This window comes from Apiospora phragmitis (genome assembly GCF_038363925.1).
Source record: "Apiospora phragmitis strain CBS 135458 chromosome Unknown utg000008l:1.0-3514335.0:1.0-3519231.0, whole genome shotgun sequence".
Taxonomy (NCBI): domain Eukaryota; kingdom Fungi; phylum Ascomycota; class Sordariomycetes; order Amphisphaeriales; family Apiosporaceae; genus Apiospora; species Apiospora phragmitis.
The window spans coordinates 2,209,438-2,231,103 of NW_027117407.1; the positions used below are offsets into that span (position 1 = coordinate 2,209,438).

The 21,666-nt window shown below is 53.1% G+C and overlaps 6 protein-coding genes across 6 annotated transcripts; 4 read left to right on the top strand and 2 right to left on the bottom strand.

The window, feature by feature from the left end:
- Positions 1–2,203: 2,203 nt before the first annotated feature.
- PG994_009106 (uncharacterized protein) lies at positions 2,204–4,015 on the top strand (the record flags this gene model as incomplete). Its single annotated transcript, XM_066860515.1, has 3 exons — positions 2,204–2,804; positions 2,858–3,202; positions 3,255–4,015. Coding segments are annotated over 3 exons (1,707 nt in total), but the record flags the coding sequence as incomplete, so codon positions are not given.
- A 985-nt stretch (positions 4,016–5,000) lies between these two features.
- On the top strand, positions 5,001–8,975 carry PG994_009107 (uncharacterized protein; the record flags this gene model as incomplete). The annotated part of the gene is made up of 4 exons (XM_066860516.1): positions 5,001–5,031; positions 5,093–8,145; positions 8,204–8,881; positions 8,958–8,975. 4 exons carry the CDS (start codon positions 5,001–5,003, stop codon positions 8,973–8,975), a joined length of 3,780 nt encoding a protein of 1,259 aa, XP_066714105.1.
- A 585-nt stretch (positions 8,976–9,560) lies between these two features.
- On the bottom strand, positions 9,561–13,169 carry PG994_009108 (uncharacterized protein; the record flags this gene model as incomplete). The annotated part of the gene is made up of 4 exons (XM_066860517.1): positions 9,561–9,945; positions 9,999–11,658; positions 11,730–12,181; positions 13,150–13,169. The coding sequence occupies 4 exons, from the start codon at positions 13,167–13,169 to the stop codon at positions 9,561–9,563; spliced, it is 2,517 nt and encodes an 838-aa protein (XP_066714106.1).
- Positions 13,170–13,186: 17 nt separating this feature from the next.
- PG994_009109 (uncharacterized protein) lies at positions 13,187–14,002 on the top strand (the record flags this gene model as incomplete). Its single annotated transcript, XM_066860518.1, has 1 exon — positions 13,187–14,002. One exon carries the CDS (start codon positions 13,187–13,189, stop codon positions 14,000–14,002), a length of 816 nt encoding a protein of 271 aa, XP_066714107.1.
- Positions 14,003–14,696: 694 nt separating this feature from the next.
- Positions 14,697–17,403, top strand: PG994_009110 (glycoside hydrolase; the record flags this gene model as incomplete). The annotated part of the gene is made up of 3 exons (XM_066860519.1): positions 14,697–14,961; positions 15,030–17,008; positions 17,080–17,403. 3 exons carry the CDS (start codon positions 14,697–14,699, stop codon positions 17,401–17,403), a joined length of 2,568 nt encoding a protein of 855 aa, XP_066714108.1.
- Positions 17,404–17,944: 541 nt separating this feature from the next.
- Positions 17,945–20,515, bottom strand: PG994_009111 (GTPase activating protein; the record flags this gene model as incomplete). The annotated part of the gene is made up of 4 exons (XM_066860520.1): positions 17,945–18,137; positions 18,181–18,322; positions 18,402–18,983; positions 19,042–20,515. The coding sequence occupies 4 exons, from the start codon at positions 20,513–20,515 to the stop codon at positions 17,945–17,947; spliced, it is 2,391 nt and encodes a 796-aa protein (XP_066714109.1).
- Positions 20,516–21,666: the final 1,151 nt, after the last annotated feature.

Here is a 21,666-nt window from a genome sequence, read left to right on the forward strand (position 1 = left end):
GGTTGCGTGCTGAAGCTTGTGACCTGGTTGGAGAACAAGGCCGGCACACGTGTGACGACTGAGTAGTGTACGGCAGTGATAGTGTTGTTGTTGAGGTGTGGAGGCAGATTATCCTTTGTACTCGGCGAAGTTTGGCTAAATAATGCGGCCTTGCTGCCGTCCTCTAGACGATTGCGGCTCAGGATCGTGTCGTGATGGTGGCTTATAATTGGCCGGTACCGTTGTGGAAAATGGACAGGTGACAGTCGCCTACAGCTACGCACAGGCTGCAGAGACAAGGTAAATAATCGGGTTAATGACGAGGCAGGGGCAATAGTATTAGCAGCTATCCCGTCAAGAATGCCCAGGTCTTGAATAAATCGGATTCGATGCAAACAAAAAGAAGAGCGGGTAAGAATGCCAGTCTGATGCCCTTAAGTAGTTTATGTCAGGTATGTATGATGTAAATATGTAGATGTATGGACGGATGCAGCTATTATTAAAGTGGCTAGGTAGGTCAGGTATGTAAAAAGAAGCTTTGGATGATCTGTCTGTCTGTGCTGGGAAACAGGTTACCTAATACATGTAGGACCACCACTGGTATTTGTTTATTCTTTTCCGAGCCCTCAGATGACGATAGCAAGCCAGTTGCATGAGATCGAATGTTGGGACCTGAGCAGGAACTGAGGAAAACCTGGCCTGTGGTCCAGACAATTCACGGCCCCTGTGTTGTGCTCCAGAAAGAGTGACGTCTGACCCTGCAGCTGCTGCACAACTAGAGGTCTAGAGTGAGCCACCCTATTGATGCCTCCATCCATGTGTGCATGTACTACCAGGTTGCCTTGTGTAAGTACTCCTTCACTTCCCAGGCCGCCCACGACGACACTCTTGGCTTCCCCATAGTGGAGCATGTGTAGATCTGCACTTTGAATATCACTTCTATTCTATTTATGTAATAACACAGGTATTCGGTATAAGGATAGCATTTTGCCGGATACTTTTTCAATACGAAATATTACCTAACTTCAAGTGCATCTATATCTAGGTTGCTATATTGATCCTTTTCCAGCCTTCTCTTGTAAGAAAATATGTTTAAGTTTTTGCGCCATCGAGAAGAAAAAGAAATGCTGTCTGACTGAGTCGCTTTTAATACCATGTTGGATCTTCGTCATCCGCCACATCAATCAGATATCCACTCTACTTTGCCAACCCACATAATAGGGAGAGTTGGGTTCTCGTTTGGCGTCAGAAGGAGCTGATAAGCTTCTTTTCATTCTTCATTGGAGATCAGGAGGAGGAGAGAACATGCAGGCTGTTGTTCCCGTCCATCACTATCCACTCTACCACTTCATCGTTGTGGCGACTTGTGGCGATCGATGATTGTGGCCAGCGATTTTTTCTGCCAAATACCTTCATCAGATAGTTGTTGATAATATCACGACTTGCCAGATCTTCAGACCATATATATTCAGGCTTATTGTCATTGCCGATATGAATGTGATAGTACCACATACATATACGAGAATAGATAGAGAACTGTTTATATGTTAAGAGGCATCTGGATGTTGAAGCACTGTGCCTGCCAGCTGTATATCGTCCGCATATCAAGAGCATGATGAAGACGTCATGAAGCTATATATAATTGAGATGACCAAAAGTAATTTGTTGGTCTGTACATATGTGAGAATCAGTATGTGACTATTATGAGAAGTCAACAAGTAGATGTAGAGAACAATTCATTAATGATCAGGATCAAGAATATCATATAAAGATTATCAAGAAGATGATGTTAGAAGTGATAGCAATAAATAGCAGTCATATAGAAGTATGCTGATATCATTAGTCAGATCATATATGATATGTGAGATATGACATATAGACATATGAATAATAAACTTCTATGTTTGTCCTTTACTGATCATATCACTATCAAAAAATACACCTATCTTCATTTAGAAGAGAAACCATTAAACATAGATGGTCCTCCCATGGTGAACTTTACTCTCAGCCGCATTCAGAGGGAACAAGTTCATATAAATAAATAACAGCGAGAGAGCGATATAATGAAACAAAGAGACAAAACTGTAGAACATACAGTGAGACGATACTGACAGTACATAGAGTCAGACATGAAGTGCGTATGGCTTTCTTCTGGTCATCGCAGCATACCTGTAGGCTTTCATACCCGTCTATCCATATTCCTTGGTGATTGACAAGCTCTAGGGTTGAGTATGTTGGCTTCATCAGGCACATTGTCTGGCAAAATGCAGGCTTTGGAGCGCTACGCCGTATCTGGATGCATATCAGCGATGCAGAACCGCGATTTGTCCCTACGATATATCCAAGTGATGTGGTGAGCCTCGACACAGCAACAGCAGCACCTATCGGCAGTGAAGTAGATGAAAAGGACGTACCAGCTCTAGCAAATTCTGCTGTCGCTCAGTATCGTAAAGCATACCTTTTCGGAGATATAACCCCACTAGCTATCGTCGAGGCCCTTTTCTCTTTGATCCGTCGCGGTAGTGTTCATTCGCCAGCTTGGGTTGACATCAAAGTCAACCTCGTTCTCAAGGCCGCTGAAGCGTCCACATTTCGGTACCAACGACAAAGGTCCCTCGGTCCTTTGGACGGGATCCCTGTCGAAATCAAGGATCAGTATGATGTCGACGGTGATGTCGACGGGTACTCGACGAAGCTCGGATCGACGTACGACCTCACCGGGCGCGACCAGGATGGCAACACATATAATAGCTGGTGCGTGCAGAAGCTTCAAGAAGCGGGAGCTATCGTTGTTGGAAAGCTAAACATGCATGAATTCGGGATGGGTAAGTTCAAGTCCTGATGTGTTCATATCGAAATGCCTAATGTGACGACGTAGATACGTCTGGCATCAACACCACCTATGGGACCCCGCGCAATCCGTATAACAGAAATTCCTACACAGGAGGGAGTTCGTCCGGGCCCGCCTACGCCGTCGCCACAGGGCTGGTCCTGATCGCGCTCGGGACCGACGGTGGCGGAAGCACCCGCATCCCTGCGTCCTTCTGCTCCGTGTTTGGGCTGAAGCCGAGTCATGGCCGCCTGTCCTACCTCCCGGGCCACTACCACAACAACACGTGCGAGGTCGACGGGCCTATCGCCTCCGACATGGGTTCCTCGCAACCGTCTACTCCGTCATCATCCAACGACCACATCCCGCCTCACCTTTTCCACCGGCGCCGAGGTTGTGCGACATGCTGCTCCCCAACAGCAATAATACCATAAACTCGAAGAAGGTGCTGCTCGGCAGCCCCAGGCCTGGTTTGACCGCACCGACCCGGGCGTGCAGGACCTCTGTCGAAGCCTCATTGACGCCCTCGTCCAGACCAAGGGATACACCACAGTCCCCATAACGATCCCCCTCCTGCCCGAAGGCCAAGCGGCACACGCCATCTCCACCCTCTCAGGGACCTCGGTAGCCCTCCCCCCAGATCCCCGAATCGTCTCCCCCGCGAACCGGATCCTCCTCGCGCTAGGCCGCGCCACAAGCGCGGGGGACTACGTCCTCGCCCAGCAGCTACGGGGGGTCCTGATGCGCCACCTCGCCTGGCTCTGGCGCGAGCAATACCCGTCCCAGGACCTACTGATTGTGACGCCGACCACGGCGTGCGCGGGGTGGCCCATCCGTTCCCCACGTGAACTTGAGCGAGGGCTCAGCGACGGAAACCAGACCCTGCAATCCATGGAGTACGTCTGGCTCGCCAACTTCTGCGGGATGCCGAGCCTGAGCGTCCCCGCGGGCTACGTCATTCCCGAGGGCGAGGCAGGTGCGGGCAGGGCGGTGAAACTCGAACCTGGCGACGAAAAGGAGGCTGGTGCGGTAGTGCCGGTCGGGCTGATGGCCACGGCGGAGTGGACGCGGGAGGATTTGCTGATGCGGTTCGGGTGCGATGCAGAGGAGGTGGCTCAGGAGCGCCTGAGGCGCCCGGCCGCGTGGGTCGATATCATACAGCAAGCCGCTCAACTCAAAGGGACTCGTAGAGAAAGGGAATCGTAGAGTAAGCCAGAAGCCAGACCAGGGCCATGACAAGACCGATACGGTCGGAAAGGGAGGAGCATAGGACAGGCAGCACTCGGCTGAGTGCTTTTCTCAGTGAAAGGTGCTGCCGGTTAGGAAGTCCCTTGCCCAGCGTGATGCTATCTGGCCAGTAGTGAGAGTATATCTCTTTGTAGCTGAAAGCTGAATGAGGCGCTCAGGGACATGGCGAGCGACGTCTGGTATCGTGCATCCCCTCCGTACGGGCATAGGATGAGAATATACAACCGAATGATTAGGAACCCAACCTTGTTCAGGTCCCCGAGAAACCAGTATGTTTCCATTTATAGAAATCGCCAGGTGTAGCTAATATAAGTAATACTCATTATTCCTTTTCTTATCTCGTTTCCTGATATGTAGTTTACTGGTACATCGGCTGGGATTAAGGTCCGAAATGGTGGCTTGCTTCCGTATCAAACGGACTCGACCGTGGATAGCTGGCGTTTATGGACGGGCCGGCAGAAACCTCGCAAGTGACAAAGCTCTATTGACAGGCAACGCGTCCGAGGTCAGATTGGTACCTTCCACACGCGTGAAGGCCCCCCGCCGCGTGCTGCAGAAGCATTCGACTTTTATGCATCTGGCTCAATTAATTGTCCCAGGCCGAGAGCTACTGAGCAAGTCCAGGCAAAGCACCTGCAGCTTGTTGCTAGCATTACTTCGCGATACCGCTACCTGCCTAAGCGACAGAAACTCCAAAATACTACCCAATTACTCCCATCTACAGTGTCATCTGTTTAGAATTTTCCCTTGCCTGCGCCTCTGATTGACATTGTTCGCGACCTGAAATGTCCTTACCGGGAGGACCTTGATTACCGCACGCCCGCGATCATAACCAACTCTCCCACCTTAAACCTTTAGGCGCGTTGTCGCAAAACGTCGCGCGTCTTTACCATCCTCCCAAGTCGACTACCAGCAGCAGTGTCGCAGGCAGAGTGCATTCAAGATGGGGAAGCTCATACGCCTGGAGCTCTTCAGTACGTCGCTCGCCATCATGATCCCTCCCGTTGCTGTCGGTTAAGCTGACTTGAACACTAGACTTCAAGTCTTACAAAGGACACCACATCCTACTATTTGGCGACTCCTACTTCACATCCATCATCGGCCCCAATGGATCAGGCAAATCCAATTCTATGGATGCTATATCCTTCGTCTTGGGTATAAAGTCTTCGCATCTACGCTCCTCTCATCTCAAAGATTTGGTCTACCGCGGCCGCGTGCTCAAAACATCCAAGATCAACGATGACGGTTCCGCCGATGCTCTCGTTACCAACGGTCACACGAACGGAGATGCAAATGGAGACTCGCAAGACTCGCAGCGGCCTGGTCGCGGCGATCCGAAGACGGCCTGGGTCATGGCCGTGTACGAGGACGATGCTGGCGATGAACAACGATGGAAGCGCTCCATTACAGGCTCGGGTTCCAGCGAGTACCGGATCAACGATCGCGTCGTTACTGCCCAACAATACAACGACTCCTTGGAGTCCGAGAACATCTTGATCAAGGCGCGCAACTTTCTCGTCTTTCAGGGAGATGTCGAGGCTATCGCCGGCCAGTCTCCCCAGGATCTCACGCGCCTCATCGAGCAAATATCAGGCAGTCTAGACTACAAAGCCGAATACGAAGAGTTGCAAGCCAATGCCGAGAAGACTGGCGAGGAGTCCAACTTCCACCTCCAGCGCCGCCGTGGCATCAACTCGGAACTCAAGCAGTACCAGGAGCAGAAAAAGGAGGCCGACAATTTCCAAAGCAAAACCGAAGAACGGAATGCTGCCATTGTGACGCACATCTTATGGAAGCTATATCGGTTCCAGCGCGTTATGGATGAATCCAGTGCCAAAATCCAGGAGCATCAAGAGAATCTGAAGGAGTTCCGCCGGAACGTCGAGGCCTTCGAAAAGAAACTCGAGACTGCGCGTAGGGGCCAGGTGGAAGCAGCTAAAGAAGTACACAAGGTGGAGCGTCAGATCAAGAAACATGAGAGGGATCTAGAGGAGAAAGAAGCGAGCCTTGTTCCCATCGATGCCAAAATCCAGCAAACTCAGCAAGAGTCGGACAAGCTCCGTAAGCGGGTCGAGACGGTCACCAAGGAACGCGAGGAACAGGCTGCTGCCATCGCCAGGATCGAGAAAGACCTTGGCATTGCTCAGAAAGCCCAAAAGCAGTATGAAGATCAGTGGAAGGAGACGATGGAGCACCAAGGCCAGGCTTTGAGTGACGCGGACCGCAAAGAATACAACACCCTACGCGCGCAGGCCATGGCTAAGTCTTCTGACAACCAAGCTAAGCTGGAGAACCTAACGCGCCAACTGAAAACAGACGAGGTTACAGTGAACAGTCTCAAGGGCAAGGTTGACACCTATCAAGCTGGCGTGGAGAAGCTTGAAACCGATGTTGTCGCGATCAAGGAGCGTCGAGATGCCACACAGGCTTTGGTGAAGCAACTGTCGACGGATATTGACGCCAAGAAAAAGGAGTTCAACGCGATCCAGTCCGAACGAGTGAGAACAAACCAGCGAAGAACGGAGCTTGACGAAAAGCTACAGGATGTGCTCAAGAAGATTGACGAAGCCAACGCTGGTATACGCCAAAACCACAAGGAGGCCAAGATGAAGGAGATGGTCACTGAGCTCAAACGTTTGTACCCAGGCGTCAAGGGTCGCGTTGGCGATTTGTGCAAACCGAAGCAGAAGAAATACGACGAGGCTGTCATCACGGCCCTCGGAATGCACTTCGACTCTGTCATTGTCGATACGACGGAGACTGGCCGCGAATGTGTACAGTATCTCAAGAGCAAACGTTTCTTCCCACTGACCTTCATACCGCTGGACAATGTCAAGGTTCGCACCATCAATCCTGCAGTCAAGGGTCACCCCGGTTCGCGCTTGACGATCGACACCATCGACTTCGATTCTTCACTCGAGCGTGCCATGTCTCATGCCTGTGGCGACTCGGTCGTTTGCGACGACCTGAATGTTGCAAGCGAGATATGCTATACTCGAAAAATCCACGTGAAAGCTGTAACGCTCCAGGGTGCTGTTGTTCACAAGTCCGGCAACATGACAGGTGGCCGTGTTGATTATTCTAAGGGCAAGCGACGCTTCGAGGACCATGATGTTCAGAACCTATACAAGATGGCCGACAAGTACAAGGAGGAAATCGAAAAACTACCGAAGACTGATCGTCGTGGCACCGCTGAAGAGAATCTGCAGTACGAGCTCTCGAGCCTCGAGCAGCATCTTACTTCTGCCCGGCGAGAACTACAGGCCTACGAGCAGAACCTGAGCAGCAAGAAGAAAGAACTAGATAACGGCAAGCGTCAACTTAAGGAGTGGCAGCCCAAGTACAAGGAAGAGAACAACAAGCTTCAGAAGACGCGGGCGTCGGTTGAGAAGTTCGAATCTGCGATTGCCCAAGTTGAAGACAAGATCTTCGCAGACTTCTGCCAGAGACTTGGTTATAGCGATATTCGTGCGTACCAAGCTCAACAGGGCAGTTTGGAGCAAGAGGCTGAGGAGAAACGCAACAAGTTTGAGGTCCAGAAGTCGCGGCTGAACAGCAGCCTTAATTGGGAGAAGTCCAAACACGCCGACACAGAAAGACGAGTCCAGCAGATGCAAGATAGGCTCAAGCGGATTCAGAATGACATCAAGACCTACGAAGCCGAGAAGGCGGAAATCGAGGAGTCTATGGGCACTGATAAAGATACCCTCGAAGCGTTGCAGGAGGAGCTTGAAACTCGAAGAGCAGAATTGACCAAGCGGACAGAAAAGGTGAACGACGCCAAATCAGAAGTCCAGAAGCGGAGCAAGGACATCGAAAGCAGACAAAAAGCCATCAACGATCTTGAGCGTGACGTTCAGACCAACAGCGAAAGCAAAAATACGTTGCTGAAACGCTGTAGGCTAGAGCAGATCAATATCCCGCTTGCTGAGGGCAGCCTGGATAGCTTGCCTAACACAGCCAACGTCATGCGTGGGGATGACGAGGATGCTATGGATGTGGACGAAGCCGATGAGACCATGGAAGAAGCCATGAACGATTATGGCATTGAGATCGACTTCGACAGCCTTGATGAAGAGCTCCGAGATGTAAGTCGAGATGCCTTCCCAATTCTTCCCCTTTTGAGCCCAATACTAACTCTCACAGCCCGACGATGCGAGCATAGAAGAAAAATTGCAAGAAAAGATTTCTTCTCTGACGTCCGAGTTGGAAAAGCTCAATCCCAACATGCGTGCCATGGAGCGATTAGAGGCCGTCGAGACCCGTCTCAAATCTATAGAGCAGGAATGGGAAGCGTCCAAGGCGGCACACAAGGTCGCTAAAGATGCATTCGACGCAGTCAAAGCCAAGCGTTACGAGCTGTTCAACAAGGCCTTCAAACACATTTCGGAGCAAATCTCCCAAGTGTACAAGGACCTGACGCGCTCGGACGCGTACCCGCTGGGTGGCCAGGCCTACCTTGATATGGAGGAGGATAACGACGCCCCATATCTCTCGGGCATCAAGTACCATGCCATGCCGCCGCTCAAGCGCTTCCGCGACATGGAGCACCTGTCTGGTGGCGAGAAGACCATGGCCGCCTTGGCCCTCTTGTTCGCCATCCACAGCTACCAGCCGAGTCCCTTCTTCGTCCTCGACGAGGTGGACGCGGCCCTGGACAATGCCAACGTCGAGAAGATCAAGAACTACATCCGGACCCACGCCGGCCCCGGCATGCAGTTCATCGTCATCAGTCTCAAGACGGGTCTGTTCCAGGACAGCGAGAGCTTGGTCGGCGTCTATCGTGACCAGGAAGTGAACAGCTCGCGAACCTTAACCCTTGATGTAAGTACCACCCTAGCACCTGTGGTTGTTTCGTATGGTCCCGGTATACTGACCTATCTTTCTTTCCCCCTTTTAGTTGCGCAAATACGTATGAGACAAGACTGGAGATGGTTGTGGCTAGGGAGTAATGGCTCATTTCAGGGGTGTGGACAATTCGTGAGACCTGCCTCCTTTCCCCACAATGCGAGTGGGATACAATAGTATTTGAGTTGCTCTTTTCTTCGTTGTATACAATGACTAGACTCATTCTTGAAGCATTGTCTTTCCGGTACGTTTTATGTGGCATGGATCTGTATGATAACCATTTGGCCACCGTCAATTGTATTACAGCTCGAAGTGGCACCGTTCAAATGATGTCGAAATGATGCCTGATGTTCTTTTAGGGTATCCTGATCTACGTTGAGTCTTTATCATCGTCATCTGAAAATGCGCCGCCATATCCAGATCCATCAGTGTATACCGAGCCGTGTTGGAAAAAGAAAAGGCCATAAGCAAATAGCGTAATGCCCAATGTGTTGAAATAACGCCATACCCCCGATACGTTGAGTATCATAATGCGTCTAGATGAACCGGACCACGGACCAAACCTTCGGAAACCGCCCCGAGGAAATGTCGCCCAGGAATAAATAAATAAATGGATGAAGTAGTCCTTGTGCTTCTAATAGGAGCGAGGTTGCTGCTACTGCTGGTCACTGAATATCCCCAGCGGGCCCTTGAGCTTGACAAGCATCTCCTCCGTCTCGCCCTCGGGCGTGCTGAGCGCGGTCACGGCGCCGCCGGCGCCGATGCGCCACACCTCGGTCTCGGACCCGCCGTCGCGCGGGCTCGGCACCGTCTCGTCGTCCCAGCGGAACAGGCTGCGGATCGTCACGCTCCAGTCGCCCCGGCCCGCGGCGTCCATGTAGCCCACGACGCCCGAGTACAGACTGCGCTCCCCGTGGTGGTAGTGGGCCCCCTCGATGCCCTGCAGGATCTCGCAGCTGCGCTTCTTGGGGGCGCCCGTCATGGAGCCCGGCGGGAGGCTGGCGGCCAGGACGTCCAGGCCTGTGTAATGCTGATGCCGCCTTGGTGACGTAGCAGTAGTGGTCGTGGAAGTGGTGCCGGCGTTCTTATTGACGGGGAGGAGTTCGTCGTCGCAGGAAGCTGGCCCTCGACGACGCTGATCATCTGGAACACGCTCGCGTACTCCTCGACTTTGAGCAGCTGGGGCACGGTGACGCGGCCGGGCCCGCAGACGCTGTGCAGGTCGTGGCGCACGAGGTCGACGATCATGAGGTTCTCGGCCTCTTCCTTGGGCACGTGCAGGATCTGCTCCGCCTGCGTCAGCGTGGAGACGGCCTCGGATTTCCGGACGGTGCCCTTCATGGGCCGCATGGAGCACAGCCCGTCGGCCGTGTACTCGAGGAAGCGCTCCGGCGAGCTGCTGATCAAGGTGGCGCCGCCGAGGCGGAGGTAGGACCCGAAGGGAGCCGGTTGCCTGGAGCGGAGCGAGCGGTACAGCTGCCACGAGCTCGGGACCTTGGTGGCGCTGGGAGGTGCCCAACTATTGGCCATCGTCGGCAAGCCGGCCGTTGTTGCTTCCTGGGGGCTTTTGGTGCGCTTGATGGTCGTCTGGTCGGTCAGGCAGAGCTCGTACGAGTCGCCGGCCGCGATGAAGTCCTGGCACTGGCGTACCTTCGAGTCATAAACGTGGGGTTCTGGCGCGACAATACTCGGGGCCGGTGGAACTACTATCGGTGTGATAGGAGGCGTCAGGTTGTCAATGTCCTTGATCTTATCGGTATTGAGTCTCAATCCATCAGTCCAAAGAGTCGAACTTTCCAGAGTATTCCTAATTTGTTCTATCCATGCGGTCGCCTCGACGAGTGACGGGTCCAGGCTCTGAATGCGTAATGTTCCTTCCAGATGGTCAATGACGATGCTCTTGGTTATCCACGAAAAGCTCAAGTCGGGTCTGCTGTGTTGCCTCTTCTCAGCAATGTCCACGTCGATGCACTCCAGACCCAGTTCATACGTCGCAAAACCCATGAAGCCTCCGACAAACGGTGAGTCGTCACTCCCCATGGCAACTCTACGAGTCTCAAGAAACTCGGCTAGAACGTGCCAGACGGAGGAGCTTGTGCCGAGATTCAAGCTCTGGCGGGCTGCATCCCCTTGCGAAGGTACACGAGTCGTGACAGCGTTGTCCCCGACATGATACTCAAACCGCAGGGCTTCATCGACATCCAATGCAATGATGCTATAACGCCCTCGCACATCTAAACCGATACGCTTGGCATGGGCACTGGCCGAGTCCAGGATGATGTGTTCCTGCCTATTGTGTTGTAGGGTTTCCACAATGTCGGGGGCTTCGATGTGCGGCGGCAGGGATATCGCCTGATAGCTGTACTTGGACGACCCGTCGAGAGAAGGTAGCCATCTCTTATGGTCTTCCCAGCCCCGAGGGTCTAGTACCGGACCGGACAACAAGCTAGGCTTCGTAGAACCAGACTCAGACAAAGAGAGGCTGGGCTCCACCGTTCTGCCCCTTGCCGCGCTCCATCTCATTGCCTCGCTGAACCAGTTCTTGATGACTTGGTGCCCTGCCGGTTCGGAACAAATTGATTCGGGGTGGTACTGCAAGCCCCAGAACGGTTTCGTCGCATGTCTCATCCCCATGAGGATTCGCTCCACGAAGCCAGGACGTTGTTCGTCCACCCACGCCAGTGGAACAACATAGGGAAGTGTCGCCGACGGGGTCCATCTCACCATGGCCCAGGCTGTGTCAGACATGGAATCTTGTCCGACATCGGCGCACAGGCTGTGGTACAGGGTAGCCTGGAAAGGGGGCACGCCGTGAATATGTTACCTTGGGCGGCGTCGCCACTCGCGCGAGGCCAGTGGTCGATGACGCGGATCATGCCATGCAGTCCCGTCGACAGTTTCCCGATGCCGGCCCCGCAGTGGAAGACGAGACTCTGGAAGCCGAGACAGATGCCCAGCACCGGGAGCAGGTGCTGGTCCTCGAGCTCCCAGATGTACTTCATGAGCCCCACATCGGCTGGCGAGGTTGGCGATCCCGGCCCTGGCCCGCAGACGACGGCGTGGTAGTGCCGGAGCTTTTGTCTCAGCGCATCGTGGAAGCCGGGGGACTCCGGGGCCAGTTCCGGCGCATCAATGGATAAGACGTCGACATCCGCGGCCAGGAGCACGGTCAGTAACGAGACGATGTTGTTACTGAAAGAGTCGTAGGCGTCAGGAACAGGATCCGAGGGCGGCACATGACGGTATCTCTCTCTTTCGCCTAGAAGGCCAACAGGGCTATTTCGTCATTATCCAAGGAGTTGCAGCTTTGAGTTGCGAATGTATTCCCTGAGCCGTAAGACCGGTGGATTCGCATCGGCGCTTTAGTTAGTGGCGGTGTCATGTGGCAAATCAACGAATTTCATCAGTTGGTTTGCATAGAGCCCAAATACTAGGTAAGCTTAAGTAGAATCCCTGTGGTGATCCACTAAGCCTCTCTTCCTTTAGTGTCGAGTTAAACACATGAGAGATACAGCCGTACCTGGCCGTCGCTAACGTTTACAGAGCCAGAGTCAGAATACATGTAGGATTCAAGATGCACTACATAGATGTAGGGATGGTGCATTGGTGGGGGAGGTTCATGTCACTCGGTACAGCTGAGCTGGGTTAGGGTTAATACGCAACGGATGTCTCACAGCGGTTAATCAAGGGCCCTTGGAAAATATCTATTCCAGGGCGCTGGTAACAAAGTCTCTAACGAAAACCATGGAAGGTAATACATAGATTAGGTTTCCCGGTCTCTCAGTAATCATGGTGCATTATGATAGGTATACAAGTACCTACGTTTAAGGGAGGCTCTCGGGGTTTATGCTGGGCAATGACTGCTTTAGCTGTGATCCAATATGAAGAGTAGCGGGTTATTCTAATAATATAGCTACATGAAACTGCTATCAAGTACTCGTTCAGCTGTTGACCGAAGTAATGTTGCCCATTTTTGTAAGTATGTACTGTACTGTATTGTCTGGGGGTTTAATGGGAGTGCCAGAGGCCTCAGCCTGGACCTGCCCCACAACTTAACCGTTTCCCCACAACCCGACCTGATTGCAGAGATCCCTGCCAGCCAGCTAACTTCCTTGTCGCCAAATTCTCGAAGCGTCGACAACACCAAGAAAGCCTGCCTGCCAATTCTTCATCTTATTAATCTTTATAACAAACCCGCGCCGTCCCGACCCCGATTGAAACTTTTAGCGTCTACTAAAACCTACGCCGCGTCGGTCGCTACCATCCTGATCTTCCAGTACCATGGCGGATAACCCTAGACGGGGCCGTGGCCGTGGAGGCTACGGTGGACGCAGAGATGGACCACGGGACAATCGTAGGGGCGACCCGGACCACGATCGCCACCAGGACAGACGCGCTGGGAGAGACGACCGCCACAGAACCCGCTCCGCCTCGCCTCGGAGAGAACGGCGCGACCGCTCGCGAGACCGCCGGGACAGAGACCGCGACCATGGCAGGGACAGCCGTCAATACCAGCAGCGTGGCGACCGAGGGCATGACCGAGGGTACGGCGGGCGCGATCGCGACAGAGACTACGATAGACGTCGGAGGGATGCCCGAGACGAGCCCAGATCGAGATACCGCGACGAAGATACTGCCCTCCCCAGCAGAGAAGGGAATAGGCGCGAGGCTAGCCCGCCCTGCCGGACCAACCCTTCGGAACGCAACGCGGACCTGCCGACGCGTCCCAAGCAGCAGCAACCAGAAAGTGGCAACACACCCCTGTCGTTTCGAGTCGGCAAGGGAGAGGAGAGTTCACGGGCCAGCCAAAGCAGAGATGTCGAAAAAGTCAGTGAAGAAAGGCGGCATACGCCGCAACACGAAAACGATACGGCCATGGAGGATGGTCAGGAGCAGGAGGACGAGGACGATGTGGATGTCGAGGCCGACATGGACATGACTGCCATGATGGGCTTCGGTGGATTTGGCACCACCAAGGGGACTCACGTGAAAGGGAACAACGCTGGGGCCGTGAGGAGGAGAGAGAAGACGGAGTATCGCCAGTACATGAACAGAATTGGTGGATTCAACAGACCGCTTAGTCCAGGACACCATTAGGTGGAGGGGAGGCGGAGAGACAGATCGGAATGATACCCAATAGCCATCTTACATTGATAGTCATAGGATAATTGCAAGACAGCAAGCAGAGTGTACATTACTTGTAACCTAGCTTTTCCATGGTCGATCTCGCGTGTCTACTAATTACCTGTTAGTACAAGGCACCATACCATGCCCACCCACACTACTCGAGAATAGATGAAGCCTCTAACAGAGTATAAGGCTGAATATCATAGCTGATGACATGTCCCTGATGGATAGCTTCTTCCATACGCCGGCTGCAAAGGCCCAGAAACGCATCACCCTACCGCGCACACATCTCTCAGCTATGGACGTGTAGCGGCCGTTATCGCTATCAGACAGACGAAGGGGACGATGCCCCGCGCTTGGCCCTGAACAATGACGCTAAAGGACAGCTGTGCACCGCCAAATTCAGGTACAAGCACTGGAGCTGCTACCAATCGACGTCAGTTTCAGATACAGGGTCCAGAATACTATAGCTGTGCAAGCTACAATGCTGTCGTGTCTTTTGTGAGCTCGGTTCCTCCACCACCACCACCACCAGAACTGAACCTCACAATTGCTGGGCGAAAGCAGGAAGACCAGAAATCAAAAGATTGCCAAGTCTTCGACCTAGTCGCCCTCTACACCCACGATTTCGTAGCGACGCCAATGACCTCTTGTTCATTGTGCCATGGCGTCGCATAACCAACTGACGGCAACGCTGCTGTCCTTCTTTCTCTGCCTCCTACTCGGCATAGGCTGCACCGGCTTCGCCCACGCCCAAGATGGAGACGAATCCATTCTCAACTCCGAGGTCACTCGCCTCAACAACCAGAGCCTGCTATGGGGGCCCTACCGACCCAACCTGTACTTTGGCCTCCGCCCGCGCATTCCCAAGAGCTTGATGGCTGGTCTTATGTGGGCCAAGGTCGATAATTTCCAGGATGTTCAGAACAGTACGTGACAACAGGCGCGTTGATGTGCCAGGAGTACTCTATATGCTGACCAACTGTTCCTCTACTAGATTTCCGCTGGACCTGCGAGCAGAACGAAGGCATGGCCGGTTACGGCTGGGACGAATACGATACCCGGAAAGGTGGCGTCCAGACAATCCACGATGCCGGGAATAAGATCGACTTGACCACGAGCTTAGTCAAGATACCAGGTGGCGCCCATGGCGGAAGCTGGGCCGTTCGTGTTAAGGGTGAACCCCGCGAAGACGCCCCTGAAGATCTAGAGACTACAATTATTTTCTATGCTAACACCGAAGGCTTGGGTCAAACTCTCGAGGTTTCGGGTGAAAATGAGAATACTGGTTTCAGCGGCGACGTTACCCTCAAGGGGTCTTCGCCCGGCCTGGGCGACTACAAGCTCGTTGTGACCAAAGGAACTGGAAACCACCCTACCAGCAACCATCCCCTCTCAGCAGAGAGGGGTGGGGACAAGACATTGGTCAATTCCATGACTGTACCCGAGGAACATGCCTGGCAAGGGAAAGCACTGGTATTCACACAGCTCAAGAAGACCGTCGATATGATTGTCGAGAGATTCGGCGCCGAAAATGCCCCACCCCCTTGGCAGGTCTATCAGGTTGACCACGATCCTGCCGAAGGCAACGTGCAGATGATCCAGAAAACTTTCGAGGGTCCCTTTGAATTCGACATCTTGTTCTCGAGCGCTTCAGCCGGAAAGGATGTCACCAGTGAGGATCTTACGCGCGAGATCAAGTCGACCACCGAATCCTTCAACGAGAAGTTCTCAGAAGTCTTCACGCTTCAGGCTCCCTTCAAGGACGAAAAATACCGAAAACTCGGAAGCAGCATGCTATCAAACCTGGCTGGTGGCATCGGATACTTCCATGGCCAGCACTTAGTCGATCGTTCCTATTCTCCCGAGTATGAAGAGGAGAATGAGGGCTTTGGGGAAGAGACCGAGGCAGCCAGAGCCAGGAAGCAGGAGCGGCTGGAAGGCCCCTACGAACTGTTCACGAGCATCCCGTCCCGTCCCTTCTTCCCGCGCGGCTTCTTATGGGATGAAGGCTTCCATCTTCTCCCTATTGCGGACTGGGATATGGATCTCGCTCTGGAGATCGTGAAAAGCTGGTACGATTTGATGGATGACGACGGCTGGATCGCCCGGGAACAGATTCTTGGCACCGAGGCTCGAAGCAAGGTTCCAGAGGCTTTCCAGGTCCAATACCCCCACTATGCCAACCCTCCTACTCTGTTCTTCATTGTAGAAAAGTTCCTGCATAAGCTGCAGAAGGAAGCGAACGGGACCCAGGGTGCGAAGAAGGAGACTCTGGCAACTCAAGGCATCAAATTGGAGAGCGCCCATATTGAGAACTCTTCTCTTTCTCTTGGTCTCAAGTATCTGCAAGAACTGTACCCTCTCTTGCGCCGCCAGTTCTACTGGTTCAAGAAGACACAGTATGGTGATATTCGTTCCTATGACCGGGAAGCTCACTCTAGCCGAGAGGCCTATCGATGGCGCGGACGAACCGTTTCCCACGTCTTGACCAGCGGCCTCGACGATTATCCGCGACCACAGCCACCCCACCCGGGCGAGCTTCACGTCGATTTGATGTCATGGGTTGGCTTGATGGCCAAGACCCTCTCCATGGTTGCAAAGGCCATTGGGGAGGTCGATGATGCGAAGGACTACGACACGGTCCTCGACAACATCCAGCACAATCTTGTGGACCTCCATTGGTCCGAGAAGGAGGGATGCTTCTGCGATGCTACTATCGATGACTTTGAAGACCATCAGCTTGTCTGCCACAAGGGTTACATCTCGCTGTTCCCCTTCCTGGTCGGTCTGTTGAAGCCCGACGACCCTCACCTAGGCAAGACTCTCGATCTTCTTGGCAACGAGGAGGAACTGTTCAGCCCCCACGGCATCCGCAGCTTGAGCAAGAGCTCGCCCCTGTACGGAACCGAGGAGAACTATTGGCGAAGTCCTGTTTGGATGCCCCTCAACTACCTCGCGGTCGTGCAGCTGCAAGTAAGTCGATCTCACGCGAATTCCTCCCGTTGACCTCAAAGTTGGTTGCTAACTACCCCTTCCCCCCGTAGCATGTTGCTCTGCAAAATGGCCCGTACCAGTCAAAGGCGGCGGACCTGTACACGCGGCTACGCAAGAACTTGGTGGAGACGGTGTACCAGAGCTGGGAAGAGACCGGCTTCGCGTGGGAGCAGTACAACCCAGAGACGGGCAAGGGCCAGCGCACCCAGCACTTCACCGGCTGGACCAGCCTGGTCGTCAAGATCATGGCCATGCCTGACTTGGGCGACGTGGCCTCGCCGCCCTCTTCCTCTCCTGCTCCGGGACCCGAGAAGTCAAGCGATCACCACGCCGAGAAGTCAGGCGAAGACCACGAGGGCCACGATGAGTTGTAGACATGGAGTTGCCTTTTTAAGGTGATGATGACTTCTACACAATGCAGCATACCCCTCCTTTCCCATGTGCCGTTAGATGCCACGGGAGGGAACCATGTTTTGGGCGGAATTGTTTCTCGGCGGCATAGACAAGAGGAGCATCTCGAGGATTTGGTTCCACTCGCAAGGCAGGCGCACAAATGAGTAGCTGCCGAGTGTATATAGACGTCGAACCATCTCCCTCTTCCCCAGACATAAAAGTCTGGCGGATATAGTCCCTCAAATAATGAGGAAATGAAGACAAAAGATTATTGAACACACTTCTTAAATGATAATTTGGGTGATCATGTGGCCTAAAGTAACTACCCTGTACGCCAAGCACCCCTATGTAATTTACCTACCCAGTCCAAAAGCAATGTGCTATCATGACCACCTTCCCGTAACCTGAAATATATTGTTCCGTAATAGAAGCCCCGAATTTCCCTCTGGCTCTGTTTGATCCTACCTATCCTTACATTCCACGTGAGGATTTTACCACTTCGGCCCAGCTGAGTGACGGTCCCTATTTCCGAGGCTCGGCCGCCGTGAAGCCATCCCCTTTCTTCTGCACCACCTTCCTGGGCAGGACCTCGATATCCTTGCTGAGGAGCTTGCGGAGCTCGGGGCTGATGACCTTTCTCTGCTCCTCTTCCTTGACCTTGCCCGCGTTGCTGGGTGACTTCTGTGCCGCGTTCGAGGACGGCGGCGGCGGCGGACTAGTCGGGGGGTGCCGACGCGGGCGTGGCCGCCGAAGATGACGTCGAGGAATTTCGCTGTACCCTTGGCTTCGGGAAATTCTGCTTCTTATCGATAGCCTCGACGAGTCTATGGAAGCGTTTGAACAGGGCCTCGGCACGGATGAGCGTCGAGTCCAGATCGATTGTGTTGGAGAGCTCGTTTACTAGATAGGTGAAATCCACAGGTTAGCAAACTAATCCCTTTCTATGTATTTGAACAGGGGCTACATATAGCAAACTTACCATATTTCAAAACCTCATCAAAGTGCAGAAGATGAGTCATGATAACATCGCGATGCTTCTCCAGTATAGCCAAAGCAATGAATAGGTGGAAGTTGCTGCTCATATAATCGGTCCATAGGACTTCCCAAAGATGCAGTACGTCCATCCACTTAAACTCGCGCTTATACCACACGAGAAGCATCCGGAAGAAGAAGAAGAAGTTTGTACTGTCGGCCTTTTGGAGGTGGAGATAAAGTTTCGGGTCCATGAACTGGACAAGATGATCTAAAGTCATAAGCTGGTTCCGCATTCCTGACTGGTCACGGAGGAAATTTCGCTCCATGCGGTCCATGAAATGCTGGAAGCCCCAGAAAGCAATGGCATCGTCTTGCATAACGGCGTATATAGGAGCAAGGAGGTCGGACATGCCCTGGACGTAACCGAGCTCCTTGTTATACTCGTTGTAGGTCAAGAGCATGTCCTTCATCTGCTCCAAGTGCACATTCGTGCCGACCTCGGCAAAAGGCGAATCTGGATCTGGATGCGGGATATCTTCACCGGCAAAGATAGGCACCGTGCGGTCAGTTCGATGAACATCCTTTTCTGTTATTCTGTCAGCGGAAATCCCAAGTAAACAGGTTATATGACGAGTATGGCTTACCAATACGGCTTCTTTGCTCCCTCCACCATTCACCTTCCTCGCCTTCGCCTCCTAGGTCGACTAGTCTATCCCACCAGGATGCTTTGAGCTTCACATACTCATCTCGCAAAGAGGCCATCTGTGCTCTTCGCTCCTCGGCCGTGCTATACCAGTCATAAACACCGAGAAGGAAGAGCCATGCCTCCTTTCGGACGCCATCTTCGGCATCCAATCCTCCGTGGAACACCCGCTCCTTAACCTCGTCAACGGTGACGGAGAGCCGACCAGTTCTCGGGTCGAAATAGGTAGTCCATTCTTTCTGCGTGACAGGTTTCCGCCGCTCCTCGAGCGACAAGGAGCTCGCCTCAAGCAGTTCGAATTCACCAACATCGGTGTCCTCCATCTCCAACACATCCCTAGCCGTCCATATTCGCTGGGTCCTATCTCGCTCGCTTTGCTCAGCAATACCCATAGCCCACCTCGCCAGATATATCCTTGCGCTGTCGAACTCATCTTGTATCGTCTGGACCTCCGGGTTTCTCATAAGTCTGCGCACTTGGGGAGGCACGTTTGGGTTGTCCAGAACATCCTGGGCAGCTCTTCTGGTAAAGGTGGTGACCTTGCTGAACTTTTCCATGAGATTCCAGCCTGTTTCCTTCACAAACTTCATCATTGGATCCATCTGGCCATCAGCGTTCTGCCTACTGGGTCCGGCCCGAGAGGCGCCCCGAGCGCTATCCCGGCTTCCGCCCTGGGTAGGGCTGCTGGAAGTCAGTTTGCCGCCAAAGGCTTCGCTGTCCTCTTTGGTGGGTTCCACGAGGTAGATGTTGGGCTCAGCACCGCTCCGTTCGATCTTAACATAACGCTTGAGCCACCTGAGCACCTCGTCGCCGCCCCAGAACATCTGCCCATCCTTGTCGAAGGGGTCGAAGTCGTTGCGCGCTCGCTTCTTCTTCTGCAGAATCGTGGACTGGCATTCACTGTCGTGGAAAAAGAGCGCAGGGAACGAATCACCCGCCTTCGTATTGATCACCAGCGACCCGAACCACCAACCAAGACTTGGGGGCCGTACGAGAAGCGAGTAAATAGCGCTGACGGGAACAGCGAAGGCATAATGGCCGACAGAGCCACGATGTGTCGTGACGGTTGGTGGGGGTGGAACAAGATAGCTTTGTTTGGGCGGCGATTCGTCGTCGGTCAAGTCGACCTTGACATAAATGCTAGCAGCTTCTCCTAAAGACGTCTCAGGGATCCAAGCCAGAAGAAGGTCGGAGGAGGCGGTTGCGGCAGTGGTGGACGTTTTCGAGCTGGACGACGTGGGCCGCTCATTACGGGGCCCTTTCTGTTGTAGCAGTGCGATGAAACCCGGGATGTTGTCCTTGGCCGAAGGTGTCGGGTGGACATAGACCTTGCTTTTGGAAAATAGCAATTTGACCCCACGACCTGACTCGGTATGTGTGATGGTGTTGTACTCGCCCTCCTCGTCGTCACTCATGGCGAAGAGGCTTCCCCATCGGCGACGCGGGTCGACCTGGTGTAGTAGACGTTGGTGGGGGATCTGACCCTGATGTCATCGCTCTGTGATGTAGGTGATAAAGCAGCCTCTATCAGGATGCAAATCTCGAGATGTGAACAGCCAGCAAAGTCTGGCTGGAAGAGACAGAGGCAGGCTTCCCAAGCTAGCACCCGGAGAAGCAGATTGAAGATGTTCGATTCTCGTAATTCATGAATCAAAGCATCGGTTGAACATGTGGAAACGAGAGCATGTGAGCTGTTAAAAGCACACCAGAAAACAGCAGCCCCGCAATCATCGACGCCCCCCTCCCCCCCAGGCGGCCCTGAGAAGCTTGCATCGGCGGGGTTGACGTCGTCGGTACAGGTACTGACTCTCAGCATTGAGCCACTACAAAACCGCAGTAGAGAGTACCCGGCACTTGGAGCTTTAGCTTTAGCGCATTCATTCCTTCTCATCATGCGCTACGCCTGCTGCATTGCATGCCTGGCCTGTGCCATTCGGCCTCGTCAGCTGCTTCCATCATGATTTGTCTACGCCGTACGCAGATGACATGCAAGGCGAGGGGGCAAATCGCCCCTTTTGCAGCAAATATGCACAGGCGATGATTTTTTTTCCCCTGGCATATTCTGTTCAGGGAAAGCTCATGGCCGTACCCAGTGGGACTTATACCCGCCATACTATAGGTTCTTCCCGAGACAGACCTTCAATTCTATCTATACACCGATAAGAACATTTTTGAACAACCTGGCTTATCCAAGCATGAGTAACACTGCCCGCGTAGCGCAATTGGTAGCGCGCGAGACTTCTACTACCTCTGTACATCTCGAGGCTGCGGGTTCGATCCCCGCCGTGGGTTACTAGCTTTTTGATATTTTTGTTAATTTATGTTAGGTTATCACATCTTTCATATCCTTATGTCAAGCCTTTCTTTAGCTGGCATTGAGTGTTGGAGTGAGCAAATGTGGCTTGCGTAGCAAGCGTACCTATAGCTAACGGAAATTAAAGTGCATAACATGACTTCTTTTACCTAAAGCGCATCGAATCATGAGGCTGCGGGGCGTGGGGTCGTCTACTTTTACCTTTCAACTCCTATATTAAAATTAATAGGCAAAAAGTCCAGTCTCTATGAT